This window comes from Clinocottus analis, unplaced genomic scaffold (genome assembly GCF_023055335.1).
Source record: "Clinocottus analis isolate CAN_PGR_092001 unplaced genomic scaffold, fCliAna1.0.p SCAF_3, whole genome shotgun sequence".
Classification (NCBI taxonomy): domain Eukaryota; kingdom Metazoa; phylum Chordata; class Actinopteri; order Perciformes; family Cottidae; genus Clinocottus; species Clinocottus analis.
In genome coordinates, this window is record NW_027176042.1 from 15486496 (window position 1) to 15508063 (window position 21568).

The 21568-nt window shown below is 39.6% G+C and overlaps 5 protein-coding genes across 10 annotated transcripts; 3 read left to right on the forward strand and 2 right to left on the reverse strand.

Annotated features, from left to right (window-relative positions):
• Nucleotides 1-95: 95 nt before the first annotated feature.
• h6pd (hexose-6-phosphate dehydrogenase (glucose 1-dehydrogenase)) lies at nt 96-9369 on the forward strand. 4 transcript variants are annotated; one of them, XM_068594428.1, is made up of 6 exons: nt 96-136; nt 540-635; nt 5573-6239; nt 6324-6441; nt 6527-6796; nt 6909-9369. In XM_068594428.1, the coding sequence occupies exons 3-6, from the start codon at nt 5598-5600 to the stop codon at nt 8252-8254; spliced, it is 2376 nt and encodes a 791-aa protein (XP_068450529.1). In that variant the 5' UTR covers nt 96-136; nt 540-635; nt 5573-5597; the 3' UTR covers nt 8255-9369. The 4 variants fall into 4 exon arrangements, with proteins under 4 accessions (XP_068450529.1, XP_068450530.1, XP_068450531.1 ...); XM_068594430.1 differs by lacking the exons at nt 96-136; nt 540-635 and having other exon boundaries at nt 2931-6239; nt 6909-6944; nt 7037-7117; nt 7215-9369; XM_068594429.1 differs by lacking the exons at nt 96-136; nt 540-635 and adding an exon at nt 756-828.
• Nucleotides 5947-11767, reverse strand: LOC137796479 (uncharacterized). Its single transcript, XM_068594433.1, has 5 exons — nt 10434-11767; nt 10255-10334; nt 10035-10165; nt 9891-9957; nt 5947-9801 (listed from the first exon to the last, which is right to left on the reverse strand). Exons 1-5 carry the CDS (start codon nt 10538-10540, stop codon nt 9698-9700), a joined length of 489 nt encoding a protein of 162 aa, XP_068450534.1. The 5' UTR covers nt 10541-11767; the 3' UTR covers nt 5947-9697.
• rbp7b (retinol binding protein 7b, cellular) lies at nt 11089-12412 on the forward strand. The gene is made up of 4 exons (XM_068594434.1): nt 11089-11235; nt 11508-11686; nt 11909-12010; nt 12253-12412. Exons 1-4 carry the CDS (start codon nt 11163-11165, stop codon nt 12304-12306), a joined length of 408 nt encoding a protein of 135 aa, XP_068450535.1. The 5' UTR covers nt 11089-11162; the 3' UTR covers nt 12307-12412.
• Nucleotides 12413-12515: 103 nt separating this feature from the next.
• Nucleotides 12516-15409, forward strand: cenps (centromere protein S). Its single transcript, XM_068594435.1, has 5 exons — nt 12516-12683; nt 12813-12936; nt 14343-14376; nt 14553-14619; nt 14814-15409. The coding sequence occupies exons 1-5, from the start codon at nt 12654-12656 to the stop codon at nt 14922-14924; spliced, it is 366 nt and encodes a 121-aa protein (XP_068450536.1). The 5' UTR covers nt 12516-12653; the 3' UTR covers nt 14925-15409.
• On the reverse strand, nt 14456-19994 carry tardbpb (TAR DNA binding protein b). Of its 3 annotated transcripts, XR_011078591.1 has the most exons (6): nt 19220-19994; nt 18422-18609; nt 18188-18328; nt 17906-18076; nt 16732-17813; nt 14456-16075 (listed from the first exon to the last, which is right to left on the reverse strand). XR_011078591.1 is itself a non-coding variant. In XM_068594432.1 (5 exons), exons 1-5 carry the CDS (start codon nt 19458-19460, stop codon nt 17304-17306), a joined length of 1227 nt encoding a protein of 408 aa, XP_068450533.1. In that variant the 5' UTR covers nt 19461-19994; the 3' UTR covers nt 16144-17303. The 3 variants fall into 3 exon arrangements, 2 of the variants coding, with proteins under 2 accessions (XP_068450533.1, XP_068450532.1); XM_068594432.1 differs by lacking the exon at nt 14456-16075 and having other exon boundaries at nt 16144-17813; nt 18422-18585; XM_068594431.1 differs by lacking the exon at nt 14456-16075 and having other exon boundaries at nt 16144-17813.
• Nucleotides 19995-21568: the final 1574 nt, after the last annotated feature.

Consider the following 21568-nt stretch of genomic DNA (forward strand, 5'->3'; position numbering starts at 1 on the left):
TTGAAAGTCAATGACTCAAGTAGAAAGCAACTACACTCAGACACCAACAGAGGTCCCTCTTGTGTCGATAATACACTGCGGTCTGCAGCTGCCCCCAAGCGACAGCAGCCAGGACACTAACTACAGCTGATAATAAGTATGTGTAACTAACGACGTTTCATATTCTAAAAATCTTAACCTTTTTTAAGATGTAGAAAAAAAGAGCATTTGGACTCCATCACTAAAAGAAAAGTTTATTTTACTGAGAAATGTTTTCACTTTTACAATTTGCATTTTCTGATATTACTTGACTAAAATTACTCTGATATTCACTGCAAGTAGACATACAAGATTTAAACTTTACAGATAAAAACAGGATGAAAGGGATTTATTGAGGGGACTCATGTACATTGAGGGCCTCATCCATACCTTTGGTCCATCACTTTAAACCCATACAATGTGCAATGTTACTAATAGCAATACATAATTGAACCAATAGCTAAAATATATACAATTAACAATGTAGGATTACATTACAAATCCAAAACCTCTTTCTGCAGTCTACGGTAGATAAGGTTTGCAGCGGGAGCGTGTCACGTGACTGGTCCAGGAAGCGTTTTTGATGTCGTAACGTCTTCCTTCCCACCACGGGGCAGGTTCGTATTCAATTCCCTTTTTACGCCATCTGTCAGCTGATGTTACATGTGGTTCTCTAAAGTTGGGTCTCATCACATTTAAGAAAACGAATTGCGGAGCTTTCTGTGTTTGCAACGTAACGAAATTGAAGTTTGAGAGCTAACGTGAACTAGCAGGTGGAACATATGGATACATATCGACCGTCATCTGTCGGTGTGTATACTGTGACGTAAACGACAACGGGTGGTTGTGGGGGTGCCATGACTTGTAACGTTTAGTAATACATTCGCTATTTCTACTCGGATACCACCGTAACGTGACTACGCTAACGTAACACCACGTTCACCCGGAAAGAGCGGTTTTGGAACGTTCGTTACGTTTCTAACGTTACTTTCCGTCTTGTCTTTCGACCGGTCGGAAAGGAAAACAAACGTGGTCTCCTCTCGGGATTAGTTTACCTTAGCACGTGGTAACTGGATTCATAGGGACCCCGTAAATCCTCCCACTCACAACTCAGTTTGTAGTCGGACTCACAGTTTAATAAAGCAATATTCTTTAAAGTGTAAAGTGGGATTAATACAGCTGCAAGCTTCGGCAAGAAAAAATGTACAGGGGGCAAATTGAGTTACATTATGGTTGGCCCTATTCTATAATCTAAATGTATTGAGAATTAGATAAATGATAATACAATATGAATTAGAAATAAGTACGTAGAATATGTGCATCATACTACAATATAACAACAATTCATATGAAAAAGAAATATGTAAATGATTACATTACAATATATTGACTATAAAGTATTTATCTATCGATCTTATGCAATCTGCAATAATAGAATACATAAACAATAATAATACTTAATGTGTACAGTGTAAATAAATGCACAGTGCACAGTTGGATTATTTTACTAGTATTGCACAGTTGAAGATATAAAAGTTATAGCTACTAACGGGTGTAACAAATGATAAATATATGTTGTTGTAACAATTGAAAGAACACATCTACCGTTTTTAGATGAGACATGGAAATATTTGATATGTAATCTTCAAATTCTTATCGTCTGTGTGAAAAGAAACAGAAAAAAAAAAAACATGCACTTTATTAATCCCCTTGGGGAAATTCTTGTCTGCATTTAACCCATCCTTGATTAAGGATGGGTTAAATAGTGTGACAATGTGTCATAGTTTGAGCAGTTTATGACTAAATGTTTGTTCAGGTTATTTCATGGAACCATTTCTATGGAGCTTGTTCTACGATGAACACAAAATAGCGTTGCACGGTCAGCAAGCGATGTAGGCCCAATCCCAAAGTCCCCCCTAAAGCCTTAATCCCTGAACACCGAGGGATTTACTGATGTCACCTGGTGAATGGTTGAGTGTGAGAGGCCGTGAGGGCTTGAAATGGTGTAAATACCAATGAGACAGCATTTTTCCTATGACACCAAAACATACTATGTCCAATTGTAGTGTTTATTTTACGTTTTACAGGCTCTCACCTCACCAGATAAGAGGTAAATGTCAAATAATCTATTTACTCATATTTGTCAAGACAGCTTCAGTAAGTAACATTTAAAGAAATGGTTGATAAACAAACCAGGTGTGTAAGATATTCTCTGCTTGGGTTCCTCTGATTTGATGTGTTTTTATGTACGATGCTAAATCTTTACTGTTAATAGTTCTGTATAAATTCAATATGCCATACTCTTTATTCAGACATTTTGAGCCCTTTATGAACCCTTTCGTAAGTCAACATTAGATGCTGACTTTGACTAAAGGGCGATACACACTTTTGCAACTACAACTGCGGCTGGCCACGCAGTTGCATCGACAGACTCGTTTTTGTTTATAGTTCCCGTGCCTTTTCCACACGCCAGAACAGTAGGTGGCGCAACGACCGTTTAGAGTCGACCTGCACACCTACGTTCACCGATATCTCCCTCCGTAAAAAAAAAGGAAGGTAAACAAAGGGGTACGTGGGCATTCGGCCCAATAAAATACTTTGCCAACATTATGAAACATAGAAACGCATAAATCAGAGGAATGAAGTACATTCATCAAACATTTAATTTTGACAAAAACGAGTAAATAAATAATTTAAAATAACGTCTCATTTCGTGACGAAGACGTTCAATTCAGTGAATAAAAAGAAAAAAATAAATACACAATTGTACACAATATTTTTTAATGTAAACACGTGATGTTGCAGCAAAGTGCTGTCCCATTCATATTCACACCAGCTCAAGCCCTCACAGACTCTCACATTTAACCATTTAGCAGCTGACGTCAGTGAGTCCCTGAGGGTTCAGGGCTTGAGGGTTTAGGGTGGAGATTGGGATTGGGCCTCTGACTGACCCTCCATGTGTATGTACAAACAGAGTGTTGTATTATAGAGCGTGTATAGGGCAATGGTTTGGAATTGGGCTGATGTGTGTGTGTGTCACAAGCCTTGCATATGTTTTTTTAGGTTGCTAGGTTCCCTTACAGCCACATGATTTGGACCAAAACCTTTTTGGCTCATCTGGTTGTCGCTTAAAATGATTCAATATTTTAAACTGGGACAGCTGGCAAAAACAAAATGCTATGTTTACATGTAATCCAAATATTAAAATGTTATCAAATTGGTTTTAAGATATCTTTATTTATTTCACAAACACACCTTTTCTACGCTTCAGAACAATCTGAATGTGTAATAAAAAAAATAAAAAAGGCTACAGTATATAAACCAGAAAAGATTGCAGAAAAAGTTGCCATCTTTTTTTGGTGGATGGAATAGAGACACACTTTTTGACCCAAATTAAAAATGTTGAAAAGAGGGAATCCTTCACAGCTGGATACAGTAAATGAGTATAAAACTGTCTTATGTTGTTCAATGACCTCCCTTGTTCATTGAGTTTTGGCTTGTGGTTATCATTAAACCATGGTTTATGCCATGTTTCAAATTCAATAGTTTCTCGGCTACAGATTGTCGGTTACTTCAGGCTAATTACTTATATTGAAGTCACAAAGCAGGGCTGTTGAAAAGGCTCGCTATTTTCTTATAATAATAAGTGAATGGTTTACATATCTCTGGCAAGCAACTTGTGTTATTTACTACTATTTCAATTTGTCATATTTAGTTGTGGAAAAATATGGCCACTAACTTGCAGACAAGAGGCAGTCAGCAATGTCCCTGCAGTGCTTTCTTCAGTGGTTAATCGTGCACTTCTTTAAAAGAATATTTCTTAGAAATTCACGAGAATAAAAATCTAGGAATGCAAGAATGTGTGTCGGTTAGATGAGGGATCATGTGTCGTAATCACTTCTGAAGAAGGGAAGATGCCCTTTTTGCTCATTCTGTTCAGAAAGTTTGATGGATGGCGTGTCTGTGGGAAAATCATGGGTTGTTGGACAAGCTGCACAGTAATGCAAAGTTGAATGAAGATAGTGTCTTTTCAGATGATATACTACTTAATTGATTCCTGTGTGGTAATCAGCAGAAAAGTTAAAGCCTTGAAGCTAATGGAGAAAAATTGAAGACTACATGTGTCGTGTGGTTTGAAAAGAGCAATGTAGAGAGCATTGAAAACCAAGTGGGCTTTTACAAATTCAAATTTAGTAACTAGTGTATGTTGTTAATCCCCATAAGAGACAAGTTGTGATAAAACATTTTGACTGCAGTAGTCTTCGACCAAGTAAATCATACCCTAATATCAGCTGCTATTGAAATAGTGAGGTGGCCTTTGCTGTTTGCATTGCCACTGTGTAAACACAATTGTGGAGCACGGGAAATCCAGATGTTGCATTAAGTCATAAAATGAGCTTCATTCTGTTCAAAGTGCAATGTTCAGTCTTTTCAGAGGGGGGGGGGGTCAAATAACATGTAGACCTCGGCTTTAACAATAGCTACTAAATGAAAGCAGCCTGTGTACTAACATACAACTTAGATTCCTCACATTTAGGGTTTCTTTTTTATTTGACAAATGCCTGTGAAGGCGTATTATCTACGTCAAGACACTGGTTGTTTGAAATGGGTGTTGGTGTTTCTTTGTTTTGCACATTGTAGTGAGTAGAGTTCAAAAAGTTCAAAATTATGACTTTACCATAAGTATTTTTACCGAGTTGGTTGGCCATTCCCAGCACTCTGTCAGGAGCTGAGGGGTTGTACAGTGAGCTCAATGCCCCTGAGCACAGTGCAAAGTCTACACACCCTCGCTCCACCAGTATACCAGGATCCACTGGTCATTACGCTCACAACATTTTAATTGCACTACATCTACAGCTCTCAAGCGACTTCAAAAGAGCTGAAGAAGAGACGGGGTGAAGTCATTCATTGCTTATCTAATTGTCTGTGGAGATTTGAGTAAGTTATTGTGTATTTCCAAGGTTTATATTGCTTTTCATTCAGAGTGTTCAGATTGTGTACTATTTATTAACTCTTAGATGTTTAAATGTGACTTTTACATCATTGTGACTTTTGTACTGTGAATTTTAATTGAGATATGTTTATGAACATTTGACATGACAAAAGAAGTTCAGCAGTACCTATTGCATGTGTGTGTTGGTGAAAATGTGAATTTGTATTGTAGCTTTTCTGCAGTATGGCATTAATAAGATCTTGCTTTTCATCTCAAACATTTAGAGCTAAAAAATGCGCTCATCATTCAATGAGTTGATCAAGGAGATAGTGATGAGTAAATATTTCACAAATACAAAATATGTTCTTTTTAGCCTCTTGATTGTGATGGTTTGCTACTTTTCTTGGTCACATGTAATAGTAAACTTTGTCAGACAAAGACTTTGGACAACATCACATTGGGCTCTCAGAAATAATAATGGGCATTTTTCGCATTTTATAACCTAATTGATAAAATTATTAATCCAGAAAATAATCCTCCGATATTATATGATGTCTAGATTACTTAGTGTTGCTGTATATTTGCCTACATGTAACGTCCCTCATGGCTGTGTTCATACAGGAGTTTAAACGGTTAGGACCGGAGCATGTTTGTGACTGTGCTCCTGCTTCTGGTGACTCTGTGTGCCCAGGAGGGACATGGCGAGGAACGAGCCGAGGCCCCGAGAAGCGGCCATGTTTCAGTGGTAATAGTGGGAGGCACAGGTGACCTGGCAAAGAAGTACCTGTGGCAGGGCTTCTTCGAGCTGTACGTTAACCAGGCCAGAAGTGGAAAGACCTTTTCCTTCTATGGCGGAGGACTGTCGCCTGCAGACGCAGCCACACCGGTCCTCTTTGAGATCCTAAAGGCGGTGTCGTGCTCGAAGGATGTGTCACAGGAGCGCTGTGCTCTGCTGAAAGAGCAGTTCCTGCGGCTCGCACAGTATCGGCAGCTGAAGACCCAAGAGGACTACCAGGATCTGGCCAAGCACATTGAGCAGGAGCTTCAACAAGAGGGAATAACAGAGGCAGGTCGGCTGTTCTACCTCTCACTACCAGCCTTTGCATATGCAGATGTTGCTGATAAGATAAATAACACTTGTCGGCCGACTAGCAAGGCGTGGCTGAGAGTTGTGCTCGAGAAACCTTTCGGACATGACTTCAGGAGTGCTCAGGTACTTGCAGCTCAGCTCGGTAGCTCCTTAAAGGATGAAGAAATGTACAGAATTGACCACTACTTGGGGAAGCAGGTAAGAACATCTGACGGTGTGTCCCTTTCAGCCGTGAGTCTATAATCTAGATGTTTGAACTCATGCCATGTTTTTCTGTGAAAGGTTGTTGCAAAGATACTTCCATTCAGAAAAGAGAACAAGAAGTTTCTGGATCCCATCTGGGACAAGCACCACATCGAGAGGGTGGAGATCATAATGAAAGAGAGCCTTGATGTTAAAGGTAATTTAAAATTGCATTAATAATGTTGTATTTCTTTTGAGAAAAAGTATCAAGAATTCCTAGTCCTCTCTTGTCGTTCCTCAAGGTCGTATTCCCTTCTATGACCAATACGGGGTTATCAGAGATGTGCTACAGAACCACCTGACGGAGGTCATGACCCTGTTGATGATGAGGCTTCCCATGAATCTGAGCAGCAGTGAAGAAGTCCTCCGAAACAAGCTGCAGATCTTCAGTTCCATGCTGCCTTTGAGAAAGAATCAAGCTGTGGTCGGCCAGTACCAAGCATACCAAACAACAGTCCAGCAGGAGATGAATAAGATGAAAGATCATGTCAGTCTCACACCAACATTTGCAGGTGACAGCTTTTTCTTTTTAATACTCATGATTTAAGGTATTTACTGTTGGAAAACACTTTGTATACAATGAATATGGTTCTTCAAATAAGTGATCCTGTTTTTGTTTTTCAGCTGTGTTGGCACACCTCGATGACGCCCAGTATGAAGGTGTGCCAATTCTTTTGATCGCAGGGAAGATGTTAGACGAACGGGTGGGATATGCGCGCGTTCTTTTCAAGAATGACATCTTTTGTCTTCAGAACCCCGATGCTGTCCACTGCAAGCCCAAACAAATAGTGTTCTACTTTGGGCATGGCAGCCTTCAATATCCAGCAATTCTTGTGAGTAAGAATTTATTCAAGCCAGTTTTGATGGACGGTGAATGGAAGGAAGTGACCCAGCATACAGATGTCAATATTCTAGGTTTACCTATTTCAGACTATTACGTGCAAACTCCAGCAGAGCAGAAGGAAGCCTATTCAGAACTTATTTCTCACATTTTTGCTGGACGTAAAAATAGTTTCATTAGTGCTGAAAACCTGCTGGCCTCCTGGGGAATATGGACACCACTACTTGATAGCCTAGCCAGCTCTTATCCACGCATTTACCCCGGGGGAGCCGACAATAGAGACCTGCTGGACATCCGTGTGAACGGTAGAGACATTGGCTACAACACTGAGGTGGTGCTAATCAGCCCTGATCAGATGGGTGGCACGTCAACAAACAGTTTCCAAGTAATGCAAGGAAAATTTCGTAGCGATGACATGGTGTCGGCCTGGGCTGAGGAGCTGGTGGAGAGGCTGGCTGTGGACATTCAGGAAGCAGCGGAGGCAGCAGTGCGTGAGGGCGGTGTTTTCCATCTTGCGTTCTCTGGTGGGTCCACTCCCCTCGCTCTGTTCCACAGGTTGTCCCTGCACCACTTCTCCTTTCCCTGGAGCCACACCCACGTGTGGATGGTGGACGAGCGATGCGTGCCGCTGACTGACCCGGAGTCTAACTTCCACGGCCTGCATGACCATCTATTGCAACATGTGAGGATACCCTATTACAACATCCATCCTATGCCAGTGCAGCTCAACCAGCGTCTATGTGTGGAGGAGGATGGAGGAGCGCTGCTGTATGAGAAAGAGATCAGCAAGTTGGTGAATGGCTCCAGCTTCCACTTTGTACTGTTGGGAGTTGGATATGATGGCCACACAGCCTCTCTGTTCCCTGGTACCAAAGTGGATGAACTCGGGGAGAGTCTGGTTGCCCTCACTGAGAGCCCCGTCAAGCCTCACCAGCGCATGAGCCTCACTTTGAGTGCCATTAACCAAGCTCGTAAGGTGGCTCTTTTAGTGATTGGCAAAGGCAAGCATGAACTGATCACCCAGATGAGCCGCGTGAAGGACAACCGAGACAAATGGCCGGTCACCGGGGTGAAGCCTGTGGACGGAAGACTTGTTTGGTACATAGACTATGATGCACTTTTAGGTTAGGAATTACATTACAATTAGACCTCTTTTTTTTACGAGTCAGAAGGATCAAAAGGATCAGTGGGTTTTAATTAGCCATGATTCGATTCAAACCTGTCTCCAAAACATAATGAATGTAACCAAATCCCTATTGTGAATACTCATGGCTGTCAGCCCAGCAGCTTGTGAAAGACTCAGGTGATGCCCAATGAGTGCAGAGACCCAATGTGCAGATATGCTGATTACAGTCACAGATATAGATTTGTCACAGGATTTATTGATTTCTGTTAGGGAGAATTTTAACAAATACAATAAAATGAGTTTCTAGAACACCTTACCTAGCCTAGCCTTTTCATTACGACTGTATTTTTTTCAGCACTCTCTTTTACCGGAGGATTGTTCAAATATTTCTCTGTGTGAGTGTGTGTTTATCTATACCTAATTGTGGATGAGATGAGTGAATATCAAGACCAATACATCGATATCATCATTCACAGAGCGCAGGGTATGTATATCTGGTGTTGTAAACATCATGGTGCCAAAAAACAATTCTGACAAACGACAATTGCTTTTAATCCAGGGTGTTTGTATGATCTCAGGTGATTTTGTGAATTCACAGATATGCTGTAACTTTGAAATTCACACTTCTTGATTGTATGTTTTCTATTGTTGCTTGGCAGGGAAATTTTATCAGCGAGTTAGAAAACACTGTGTGACTCGTCCCATTGTTAGTATATTATTTTAATATACATTTTGGAAATTATTCTGGTTATTCAAAATATTGGGTGCTTCATTTATAAAATGGCACATTCCTGAGCCATTCCCTTTTCCCTGTAAAGCAGTGTAAAACATATAATACCTGTAATCTTTTTATACATGTAATCCAACCAAGAGCAGCTTTATTTCAATCATTAAAATACTTTCCGCAGTCATGTTACTGTGCCTCTGTTTCAGGTTGAGCATTATTTCAGCTGACGAACAATTTGAAAGTTGTCTGTTATTTACAGTCATATCTACGAAATATTTTCACCCTGCACTGTAAGATGAGCATCATGTGTTGTAATTTAGATTTTTTTTTTTCCATTACTATAATTTTCCATTTTGTGAAAGTTACAAACTGAATAAAATTCAATGCATTTCCTTAGAGTTTTCTTGCTATAATCTGCTTAATGTGGCTTTACTTTTCCAGGTAGCTCAACCTCTCCTTCAGCTCTATCATAATTGTTATACACTGAATCTACAGCAAAGAGTTTATATTTATTCACTCAGCAAATTAAACTAATGAGTAATTTTCAACTAATAAAAAGCAAACAACTTAACAATCGAGAGAAACACCTGCTGTGTGATGTGTTTCTGAAGTGAGCGTTAAAACTTGAGAAGGATTAAGTCACTTTCTCATGGTTTAAAGTTACCAGCTGCTGGTGGCATGGAAACCACATGAAACGTTAATGTGTGGAGTATCCGTTGTCAGCGCATGGCAGCTGGACCGCTCGACTGCTCATTGTTTCTGCTCGGGTCTGTCTCAAGCTTCCTGTTAGTCAACCAGAGGCCTCCTCTCACCATGACCACACCTGAACAGACACAGCCAGGTGTTACTCCCTTTAAACTGAAAAGCTAGTGTACAAAGAGTTTTCTATAATTCAACAGAAATGTACCTCACCTGTACTGAAAATAGAAGCAGCAGTTAGAAAAAGGGACATGTAGTACAGCTCTGGGGTGGTTTTGGCCTGTGAATATATAAACTGTTTGGATGCTGCAGTTTCTCCACGTAACCTAATGATGAACATTTCAGTCATTTTCTTACACATGAGGCTGCTGTCAGAGTCAGGATGGCGGTGCAGAGTCCTTGTCCACATGTCAGCAGCCCAAAACCATGATAAGATGCCCACAAGCTCTGAGGGACTGGGTCAATCAATGTGAATATCACAGAAAAACCTATTGAAAGAGTGGAAGTCATGTTCAAATTAATCTCTTTTTTGCTTGCATGTGTTTTTTTTTTAAATGTCTGATGTGATGGGATTTACCTGAAGCTATGAAGGACAAGGCAATTGAGGCAGATAAGTTGGTGAGAAGAGGCATCCTGCAGTATCTTGAGGATGTTGGCCTTTAAACAGAGAGGATTGAATGATTAATGCCCCGTTCCCTTTTGTACAAACGACCCATGAGCTCTTTGGCTCGATGTCATTGCCTGTGTCCTAGTTACCTTCCCATGACGTAGAACTGAGGGACCAGGACAAGAGCCACGAACACGGCGTTCACTATTTGACTATACAATAAAATAACACATAGTAAAACCAGTTGTAAGGACATCCAGGGTGTTTTTCTTCTTCTATCAGATCAAAACAGAATGACTAATGAAAACAGCACTTACAATTTTAATCTCTGATTCCTTGGTATCCGTCTGCAGCCATGATACGCCATGAAGATCAGCATGTAGAGGAACATGGATAATACACACTCGGGCAGACTGTACTGTGACACTACACCTGATGACTGGATGTGTGCTGCTGAGGAACCAACAGCTCTAAATGTAAGCAGGAGGGAGGATTGTATGTCCCGCTGCACATGTACAGAGATATTGTATTCCCTGCAAGCGGAACATCTGGACCTAAATTTAAGCTTGAAGATTAGGCCGCTGTGGCTTTTGGTCCAAGCTAGTGGTATAAAAGTGATAAAGATGCAGTATCCTCATAAAAATAGCACCCTGTGTAAAGGCTTTTCTCTGAACAGGAAAAGAATAATTTCCTCATATTATGTGTAAAAAGTCCTGTTCCGCCCTCCAGTGCTCCTCTTTTGTATGCGTCCAAAATAGCTGCACGCAGCAACAGATCACCCTTGCCCCATATTGACACACAGTGAAGCATCCGTCCCATTACCTATAAATCTGTTGGCTTCTCATGCTTTTGAGAGTCAGAGAGTCAAACGTCTGAAGATGCCTGTTGACTTCAGCGGGACGTGGGACATTGTCAGCAATGTCAATTTTCAGGGATACATGGTTTCTCTTGGTAGGTGTCGTCAGTTCTTTATGCATAATTTTAAATATTAGCGCTTACGTTCAATGATTGTTTAAGTATATATGAGGAAAACGTGTATGTGTAGTGGATGGAGCAGGTTAACGCTTGTAAACTTAAAACTGTCTGTCATAGTAAATGAAATGAGAAAGTACTTGAGTGTTCCATGTGATAGTGAGAATAGTACATTTTCATATATTTTCAGAATTTTGAATTCACAAAAGTGAAAATTTGTTCTAAAAAATGTCTCTCACTTTGACACACAGGCATTGATTTTGCAACTCGCAAGATTGCCTCGATGTTGAAGCCCCAGAAAGTGATTAAGCAAGACGGAGATTGTTTCACAGTCAGTACATTCACGACTTTCAGAAATTACGAAAGTACATTCAAAATTGGAGAAGAGGTCAAAGAGGTGACGATAGGGATGGACAACAGGTCATGCCAGGTAAAAGCTTTCATAAAATGTAATATTTTAGTCACATTTATATGCAATGATCACTACTCTACAATATAAGACAAAAAGCAAACAAATTATTGTTTTGTGTGACTGTACTTGTAAATGAAAAAAACATATATATATATATATATATATATATATATATATATATATATATATATATATATATATATATATATATATATATATATCCCGTTTGCTTTCTATCAGACTGTGGTCAACTGGGAAGATGATAAGCTGGTGTGTGTTCAGAAAGGAGAAAAGAAGAACCGAGGCTGGACTCACTGGATTGAGGGAGATGAGCTTCATTTGGTATGACGAGTCTTTATTCTTGTGGCCCTTAATCCAGTTAGTGTTTGTAATTAACATTTTTGATTAACAATTCAGATAACTTTGTCATTATTTATAGTATTGTGTGGACTCAAGCAAATAGAAAATGTGTACATTAATTGGTTATGCACAAGAAAATGTTGCCCTCTCCCCCTCCCCTGAAAACTGATATAAAACCTACAATAATATGAACTATTTTACAATTTCATATTTTCTCTCCTCAGGAACTTACTTGTGAGGATCAAGTCTGCAAGCAAATTTATAAAAGGACTCTGTGATCTTGTCAGATTCCAGAGAACTTAAATCACAGCATTTAAATGAAGACGAAATTAGATGGCATTTACAAGCCACGCAATGTAGTTTATATACTTCATAGCATGTCATTTGGGCTAAAATATGTGATTAAACGTATCCACGTTGCAGTACCTCCTCCGCACCGCACCATGGTGCTGTATATTAAACATTGCAATAAATCGGAAGTTGTTGATGTGAACTGCCGCGAGTTTTTGATTTTCACTTGAAATATGTGTTCGCAAACCGCGTCTTGTTTCTTCTGTAACACATTAATCCTGCGAGAATCATCCCAACTGTCTTTATCAATTAAAGCCGCTGTGATTGAAAGAAAATGTCCGATGACCGAGACGAGGCTCGGCAGGTGAGAGCGCTGTTGAACGTGTAACGTTACGTTTGGCTGATATTAGCTCGCGACATATATTTTTGGCAGACAGCTAGCTAATGCATCTCCATTCATTTACTGTTATCTGGTTAATTGTTGTGCTGTCAGAGGTTGAAGGCAGCAGTCCATTATGCTGTGGGTCGCATGTGTCAGAGGATTGGAGAGGAGCACCGGAGAGAGCTCAGCCGACAAGTCGTCGCAGCGATAGCCGAGACGACGTTCAGACAATGTGGTGGGTTTGGTGTCAGCAGGGATACTCCAGTGATATTGGTCAAAGGATACTAGAAATGTGTGTGTGTATATATATATATATATATATATATATATATATATATATATATATATATATATATATATATATATATATATATATATATATATATATATATGTCAAACCTCATAGTCATCCTTGTGTAGTGTTACTATTCTGTAATCTGTTTTGCTGTTTTTTTTTGTTCAGTTAAACAAACGTTGTTCTGTTATCTGTCCAACAAAGCCAAGGTTTCAAAATCTCTGTGTACTAAAATATCAAAATGCATAATATAATGCAGTATTTATGTATTTCAACATTTTGTGCTAAAAAATAATATCTCTGAAAGTAGAAGTACTCATTATTCAGAATGGCATTTTACACAATTGTATTAAATCAGAGACTTACAGTATCTTGTTATAATATGCAGCATTAGTTTTATGTTGGGGCTGGGAACGGTGTATTCATTAAATCTCATACCCAGGTGGCCCTAATGCAACCAAAACACCAATAGATGTCTCATCATTAAACTCAATCTACTATTACTCTTAAATTGTATCAACCAAAAATAATACTGAGGTATCTTGGTGCTGTCTGGGTTTGAGTCCAGCCAGGACTGCAGGTCATCTGTCTCAACTCAATTGCTGTCAGCTCTCTGATGTATTTCTGTCTTAAGCCAAAAATCCCCTCAAAATGGTAATAAAACATAATTACTCAGAGGAATCACCATAAGGACTAACATGATCACATTACATTTAATATCATGTGATCCTTCAGAATGTTACATCAATAAATCAGAAATCCTACAGAATAATACAATGTTTTGTTTGTGCATTTTGGAATAACTGCAAAAAAGTAAAACAAATATCCCAGTAAAGTAGCACTAAAGTGTGTACAACACATGTATGAGATAGCTGCTTCGGTTATTGATATTAGATGTACGGTAGATAGAGAGCAGTGCTACACAACCTTGTCTTCTGCATTTGGCCACAGCTTATTTATTATCTTTAGCCTAATTAGGTACTCTCATAACACATAACATACTCTTCTCCATCTCATGTCCACTCTGCTTCCTCTGTGTGTCTGGCTGTTAACAGATATGTGAAATGTGAAACTAAACTTTAGTAAGAGTTTTGTTCCGGCCCAAAAATAAAATATGATTTATTTTGCTGTTAATTTTAGTTATCCAGCTTCCAGCTCCACATAAACTGCTGCCGTGTTGACCATGTGAAGAGTACTGAGAAATTAGTGTAAAAATGACATACTATAAAAGTACACTTTTATGTATGTAAAAATATAAAGATGAACAAAATACCATTAACAGTCATAACTATATGGGATAATTGCCACAAGTGAATTTAAACTCATCATCTGATCACTTCTTTCAGATATATTTGCTAAAGACCTGGAAGCTTTTGCAAGGTGAGAATCTGTATGTTTGTTACATATCGACAGGTGAGTCACCCATGTGCCGTCTTTTAATTTATAAAATACCTGGTGAGGTCTTTTGTTAATTTGTTTTAGTTTAAGCTCAGAGGACTAGTATAATCAACGTGTTGGATAATACATCCAATTTACACATTTGTCTCTGATTTCAGACATGCTAAAAGAAGCACGGTGTCTTCAGACGACGTAAAGCTCATAGCCCGTCGTAGTACTGCTCTGGTGAGTTATTTCGACGCTGTCATCAGAAAGAAATTACACAACACTTTGTCTTTACTTCATGAGCCACCAAATCAAAAAGATTTCAGTTAACCAGTCAATGTCAGCCACTGAAACACATTTCAGCCTACAAATGCAGATTTAATTCTACAATAGACAGCAAACTTAATGTTTAATTTGTCTTTTATTTATTTCAGTCTGTCTACATACACAATAAAAGTGAAGAACTGAACCAGGAGCAGAGGAATTTGAAAAAGAAGAATACTGGGAAGAGGAAGAGCAGAGACACGGAGGAGAGCAGAGAATAAAGACGAGACGGACCTGCAGTGTCTCACGTGTGCCCAACATTCAAATAAACATTAAAGCTGACTAATGCATGACAATAAGCCAAGTGTCAAAGGTGCCATAGTCGTTATTTTATGTTAATTGTGCATTTCAACATTCAAGGATTCCGCACAATGTGTTGTGTACACTTTCTGAAGATTGAGGAAATAACTTCTGACTGGTTATTCGTGGGTCCTGTTGATGTGATATCCTATCGTAGCGTATCGACACTAGTATGACATACAATGATGTATGATTGGAATAAAAAGTATAAATTAAGCTTTTCTTGTCAACTACACAAACTCTGCTGAATGATATACCTGCCTTGTTTTTCAAAACTCCACAAATGATCTACATATTCTACATTTTAGGAAATCTCAAATGTAGCCAGTCGGGCAAACTCTGTGTCCACTTTATTAGGCACACCTGTATAATCAAATGCAATCCAATAAATCCATCACACAGTCTACTTTTCTGATTTCTTTAATTTATTTTTATGTTGATACTTTAACCTATAACCTCCATAGTGTTGCTGTTGTACTGGTCTGCAGTATATTCAGTTGTCTCTAATATTCTGCCCCTCATATGTAAACAGGGAGAACAAAAATTAGAAACATCCCAACATAATATAGTACAGTACCATATACGACTTCAGTGTTAAACATGATTGAATTTACACATTTGTCACAATCTGAAAAAAAAGGAAACATTTTAAACTCCCTAAATGTAGAAATGACAGGATTGTTGTATTGATTTGTAATAGATTGTACAGGTGTAGCTAGTAAAGCAGCACTAAGTGCATACGGTCATCCAAAATTTACTTATTACAAAGCTCAGCAATGTGGCAGTTTTATTACTCAAGCCAAATTTAAGACAAAAAAAAAAACACATTGCCGAGCTCATCGACATACAAAGAACCCCCCCGAACTTCCCTCAACTTAGATGTAGCTGTGGATAATCAAAAAAGGGATAATTAACTCTAACAAGCTATCAAAAAGCAGCAAAAAGACAGGTACTACCATGTCATGTCTGAGAAGGCCACACACTGAAAGTGTTGGTACTTCCATCTTCTTCCTTCAGAACAGACTTCAGTCAGGGTTCAAACGGAGACCTCGACCAGCAGAGCCCAAGGTCCCTAGATATGTGAATCGAATTAGATGTTTTTTTATTTGACAAATTGACCCAATTAATATCAACTAAGTATCTATTCAAATGAACTTTATTATAGAACTCCCTTCATTTGACATGTTTTTAAACACCTCACAAACAACACAAGAACTACTGGGAACCATTAGACACACCACTCCACGTTCTCACACTATCACTCGCGTCCCCCAGAGTCTTCAGCAGGTGTCATCCACATCAAGTACACACAGATCAGGAACATGAAAGCACACACCATACAGCATTCAAATCAGATAATATAAGCAATACAAATATTCATCACAACATTCCACTACAATTTGATATTTCTGCTTTGATCGACATACTTAATAAAAAGTAAGGAAAAACTTGTAGATTAAAAAAAAAAATCTTGAAGTACTACTTAAAGAATGTCCATGTTAGGGGAGGTGCTTGTAGCATCTGCAGCTTCCACTCACACATTCAAAAAGCAGTCAAATTGGGCTCTTTCACTGCACAACCAGTCCGTTTCACGCGTCTCTCCGTTCGCTCACTCATCGCTTCACTCTTCACTCTTCGTCACAAGCCATCCTCAATCGCACTCAGTTCTTAAAATGTCAGTTGCGCAGTTCTTTCCATTTAAAAGTGGATAAAAGTGAAAACACCCACCGTCTCTCAGAACATGCGGAGTGAAGCCGTTCTTTGATGGCATTGCATTTACAGGTGGGAAGAGGGAGAATGATACCGATATCACCCCAAGAATGCTGCCAAAGAGGAGCTTCCTCACAGGAAAATGGAAGAGAGGTGAACTGCAGAAGAGATTTCAATGAAGGCTTTTCCACAGAACTTGACTGTAAATAAAGTTGCACTTAAAAAACATTTAGGTTTCAACCAGATTCTGTCCAATGCAAGATTGCCTTATAAGTTGATGACAAAGCCGGATAATGGTGAACCACAAACATTCATGCATTTTCAAAATGGTTATCACATTATAACAATACATGCATTAGAGAATCCAGTTGAAATGGATACAAACAAATGAGACATCAGAAATAGCACTTTAGTCAAACATCCTGGTAAACGATTCACTTCAACTTCTAAATTAAATCTTTAGCGGTTTTTCCAAATGTACAAAACATCTTCCACAAAAGTGTTAAGTTTTCAGATATTCATCAACACCAGAAATACATTTTTGAAAAGACTCATCTTTGTCACAATACTTACCATACAAATATTATAACTTACATACCCCACCCGGATGACTTTGACTCCATACTGGACCCAAAACCTGAACTAAACCCACTACCGCTGGTTGCAGAGTTTGACCCTGTTCCCCAACCAAGACTTGCTGAGCTGGTGCCGTAGTTGCTGTTGCCTGTACTGAAAGACTGACTCTGGTCCCTACTAGAACTTGTTCCACTGGAGGTGCTGCCTGGGGTGCTGCCAGTCTGCTGCTGGCTAGCCAGCATACCCATCATCCCCCAACTACTCTGCAGGGCAGCCTGAGCAGCTGCCATCATAGCAGGGTTCAGATTGAAGGAACCAAAATTAGCCAGACTACTGTTAGTGCTGCTCCCTAACCCACTACGGCTGCTACCACCACCACCACCACCAAATGCTTGAGCTCCAAAACCATTCCCAAACCGTGTTGTACGTTCAAACTGCCTATTGCCATGTTTGGGCTCAGCATTTGAGATGTGAACACTGACACCTTTGATAATTAGGTCCTCGCCACAAAGAGACTGGGCAACCTATGAGAGGAGGGGGAAAAAAAATGAATCAGGTCATCTGGGCAACGATACCACTACAACAGGAAGGACTTTCTACACATTGAACAGTCTACCTGATCATCTGCAAATGTGACAAAGGCAAAAGCCCGAAATGGCTTTGGGATGAAGACATCTGTGACTTCACCATACTGCATAAAGAACTGCCGTAGGTCGTCAGTGGTCATGTCTTCTGTGCAACGGCCTACAAACACTTTCCGGCTCCTCAAAGGCTCATCTGGACCTTGCTGTGAACAAAAAAAGAGAAACAAATCAATACTACAGCTTATAGAAGCAATAATGTTAACAGTCCAAATCGCCATAATATGTAGGAATAACATGGACTTTATTAAATGTACCTTTGAGTTAGGGAGCTTGCAGTCACACCATCTCCCGTCAATCATATGCCGCTGGGAGACCACCTTTTCTTGCGACTCATACTCTGTGAATCTCACAAAGCCAAATCCTTTGGAGTTTCCAGTTTTGGCATCTCGTTTTACCTGAGAAAATAACACACATTGAGCCATGAAGAGCAGTTGTCACCACATACAACCCAAAGCAATGTGTATTTTATTCCTATAGTTATGTTATACCTGGACCATGATGACTTCTCCAAAAGTGCTAAAGTAGTCTTTCAGGTCCTGCTCACTCGTTTTCCAAGGAAGGCCCAGTACGATCAGGTCAGATGTCTTCATGTCCCCCCTCTTCATTTTCACAGCAGACGATGCGTCAATTTCTTCCATTTTCCTTTTGTTGTCTGAAATGTTATCAACACAGAGGACTACTTGGCGTTTTAACCTGTCCGCCAAATACAACATAACATGCATGTCTTTCATGTAATGGATTTTAAATTATACAGTTGCTCGAACTTACAGCTGCACATAGTTTATTGGGTACACATAACATAGACAACCCCTCCAATAAACTACTTTAAAACTAATCCCAAGTTTATGTATACAACAAAAAAAAAAAGAAAAACCTAAGTTTAACTTGGTTATTTTAGACAACGTCGCTACTATAGCATTATATATACTCGATGGGAATTTCTAATACTTTTACAACGCATCCATATATTTGCCAGAAGTAGATCAACAAGAAAGTCAACTGGATCCACTAGTTTAAATCAAACATGTCACGTTAGCACTTCTTGCAAGATTAGCCTGAACAGATGACCAACATCGCAAATACAAAACGTTAACCTCGTTTTGCTCTGTTGTGAATAGATTTAGCATCTCAAAGAGCAAGTTTGTGGGCGTGAACAAGCCACATGTCACGTCATTGTCATCTATTTTCAGTGCGCTGAAGCTACATCATGAATTATAAATACCCTCACATGCCTATTCGGGTAAAGTATCACGTAAAGACAAACTAGGTAATATAGTGGTATCTACCTTTTGGATAGTTCACAACGTACACCACGTTCCCCCATCCGTTCTCCGGCGCGTGCAGGATCCCTTCCACAAGACGCACTCCTCGCATGCACTGAGACACGGGGCTCCTGAAGCGTAGGCCACACGCCCCTGGAAACTGAGCTGCCACGGTTGAAAGCAGAACAGTGCCGTCGTCCTCGGACGGTATCTCCATGGGTTCCTCGTTTTCCTCCTCTGCCACTCGAATATACACCTCCGCCATGTTTGCCCCGAAATAGAAAACTTTTCGCTTAGGTAACAAAACAAGATAATGCTAAGGTTAGCAGTCAACAGCTCGGCTAACCCAGTTGTCCACAATAACGGCTAACGGGAGCCGCCGAAGTTAATCGGTTCGTTATATTTTAGGAAAGGACGGCTCAAGTTAAAATATTAGAACAAAAAAAAAAGACTTAAGGATGTGTTAAACCTCAAGTTTTTCACAAATACGAGTCGTTCCGATCGCGCTCACGAGCGAGCATCGGCCTCCCCGTTCCTTTGTTCGACGGGACCACGGGAATCTGAGTCGGCAGCGTTGGACAAGTGTCGTTTAACTGTGGCGCGTAATAAAAACTGCGTACATTCCCACGCGAACTAATCCAAACAAACGATGTCCTCGCACTGCTCGTGTGGCTGGTAGAGTGGTCCAACTTCAACAAAACGCGTCTCTCGTCTCAAATGCACAGTTAGAAATGCAGCAGGCAGTATTTTTTTTTGTTCCACGAGGAGAAATATGAAACCACCATGTACGGCCTACCAAAATGGCTTAAACCAAGCGAAAAAGGAACTACGTCACGACGCTGGACGATTTCATTTAATAGGGGTGTTAGTATTAGCAGTGTGTCGTTATTATAGTAAAGTAAGAAAAAAAAGATATATATATATGATTTTGTGAAAGCAAAACTACAATTATTAATGTGCTTGTTATTTGTATCGAAGGTACAACAACTCAATTAATTGGCTTGATGATATGTAACTTTATTTGGGACCCCACTCCACGTAAGGGAGTAGGGTAGGCCAGATTGAGTACATCCATTAGCTTCCGTGTTTTATGTCGTAGCACAGATGGGAAGATGGCGATTGCAATAGGCCAAAGGGGCGTACTATACGTGTGTGTGTGTGTGTGTGTGTGTGTGTGCGTGCGTGTGCGTGCGTGTGTTTGTGTGTGTGCGTGCGCGCGTGTGTGTATATAAATGTGATCGAATAAATCATAGTCTAGATTAGCATTCCAAATTCTAAAAATATCATAATTCTGTACCATAAAATACCAATCATTTTTCCTATTACGATTTCCACTTCATATAATGAACATATACATGAACATCTTAAAACTCGTCTGTGGTTCTTTAGCTGGTTCTCCAGCGTTTTCCTGGGAAAAGATGTGCAAATAATTATATAACACGGGTCATTGGACAGTTGCATTTTTTTGGTAAGTGTATAAAGTTGTAATGGCCCTTTAGTATTCCAACTAAAAGACTGGTTGGGCTATAATTGGTCAAATATTATTCTCATTAATTAAATCATTTTGAGACATAAGTCACGTTTCAGTTAGATCTGTAATAACTTTTGGGCAAAAACGTGAAATAAACATTTCTTTTTTGTATACAGTGCACAGCACCTTTAGTATTATATAAAGTCCTTCCATTATCCGAACCGAACCGCTTATCCTGTTTTCCCTGGGGCCTTGGAGCTGATCAATGAGTGAAGACAGGGTACACCCTGGACAAGTCGCCAGTCCATCGCAGGGCAGGCATAGAGACAGACAACCATTCACGCTCACATTCACACCTACGGGCATATTAGAGTCCAATAAACCTAAACTGCATGTATTTGGACGGTGGGAGGACGCTGGAGAACCTGGAGAGAACCCACGCTGGAGAACATGCAAACTCCACACAGGACTGACAGACCAGTATCTGAATCCGGGCCCCTCTTGCTGTGAGGAGTTAGTGCTAGCCACTACACCACCGTGCAGTCCAAATTTAGATAGTGTTTTAATAAATGTGACACTGCTAACATACCAAGATATTACTTTCAAAAGTAACTAATACATTTGTAAATTTTCACCTAGGACAACATTGTATTTAAAATCTTCTCGGCTCTAGTTTTATAATATAGTTTTTTATATTGCTTTATAAAATAGGGCCGATATCAAGGTGCCATTAGTCGAAATGTGAATTAAATCAAAGTAATTAAACCAACATCACTTCCAGTGGGTTTTTTTTCTGCACTTTTGTGTAAACTATTTTTTTTAAAGAAAGACGAATTAAGTTAAGTCTAACAGAATATTGCCAAATGTCTCAATTAAAAATTTTGATCGGAAAGATTTACCTT

Coding starts and splice junctions, on each gene's coding strand:
- LOC137796479 (XM_068594433.1), bottom strand. CDS start 10,540: ATGTCCTTACAACTGGTTTTACTATGTGTTATTTTATTGTATAGTCAA. Junction 9,958..10,034: donor CTCTGACAGCAGCCTCATGT/GTAAGAAAATGA, acceptor ATATATTCACAG/GCCAAAACCACCCCAGAGCT. Junction 9,802..9,890: donor TGCTTCTATTTTCAGTACAG/GTGAGGTACATT, acceptor GTGTCTGTTCAG/GTGTGGTCATGGTGAGAGGA.
- h6pd (XM_068594428.1), top strand. CDS start 5,598: ATGTTTGTGACTGTGCTCCTGCTTCTGGTGACTCTGTGTGCCCAGGAG. Junction 6,442..6,526: donor AGAGAGCCTTGATGTTAAAG/GTAATTTAAAAT, acceptor TCGTTCCTCAAG/GTCGTATTCCCTTCTATGAC. Junction 6,797..6,908: donor TCTCACACCAACATTTGCAG/GTGACAGCTTTT, acceptor TTTGTTTTTCAG/CTGTGTTGGCACACCTCGAT.
- cenps (XM_068594435.1), top strand. CDS start 12,654: ATGTCCGATGACCGAGACGAGGCTCGGCAG. Junction 14,377..14,552: donor GACCTGGAAGCTTTTGCAAG/GTGAGAATCTGT, acceptor CTCTGATTTCAG/ACATGCTAAAAGAAGCACGG. Junction 14,620..14,813: donor CCCGTCGTAGTACTGCTCTG/GTGAGTTATTTC, acceptor TATTTATTTCAG/TCTGTCTACATACACAATAA.
- rbp7b (XM_068594434.1), top strand. CDS start 11,163: ATGCCTGTTGACTTCAGCGGGACGTGGGACATTGTCAGCAATGTCAAT. Junction 11,687..11,908: donor TGGACAACAGGTCATGCCAG/GTAAAAGCTTTC, acceptor GCTTTCTATCAG/ACTGTGGTCAACTGGGAAGA. Junction 12,011..12,252: donor AGGGAGATGAGCTTCATTTG/GTATGACGAGTC, acceptor TTCTCTCCTCAG/GAACTTACTTGTGAGGATCA.
- tardbpb (XM_068594431.1), bottom strand. CDS start 19,460: ATGGCGGAGGTGTATATTCGAGTGGCAGAGGAGGAAAACGAGGAACCC. Junction 18,077..18,187: donor GCAAGCTCCCTAACTCAAAG/GTACATTTAATA, acceptor TTTTGTTCACAG/CAAGGTCCAGATGAGCCTTT. Junction 17,814..17,905: donor TCACATTTGCAGATGATCAG/GTAGACTGTTCA, acceptor CTCCTCTCATAG/GTTGCCCAGTCTCTTTGTGG.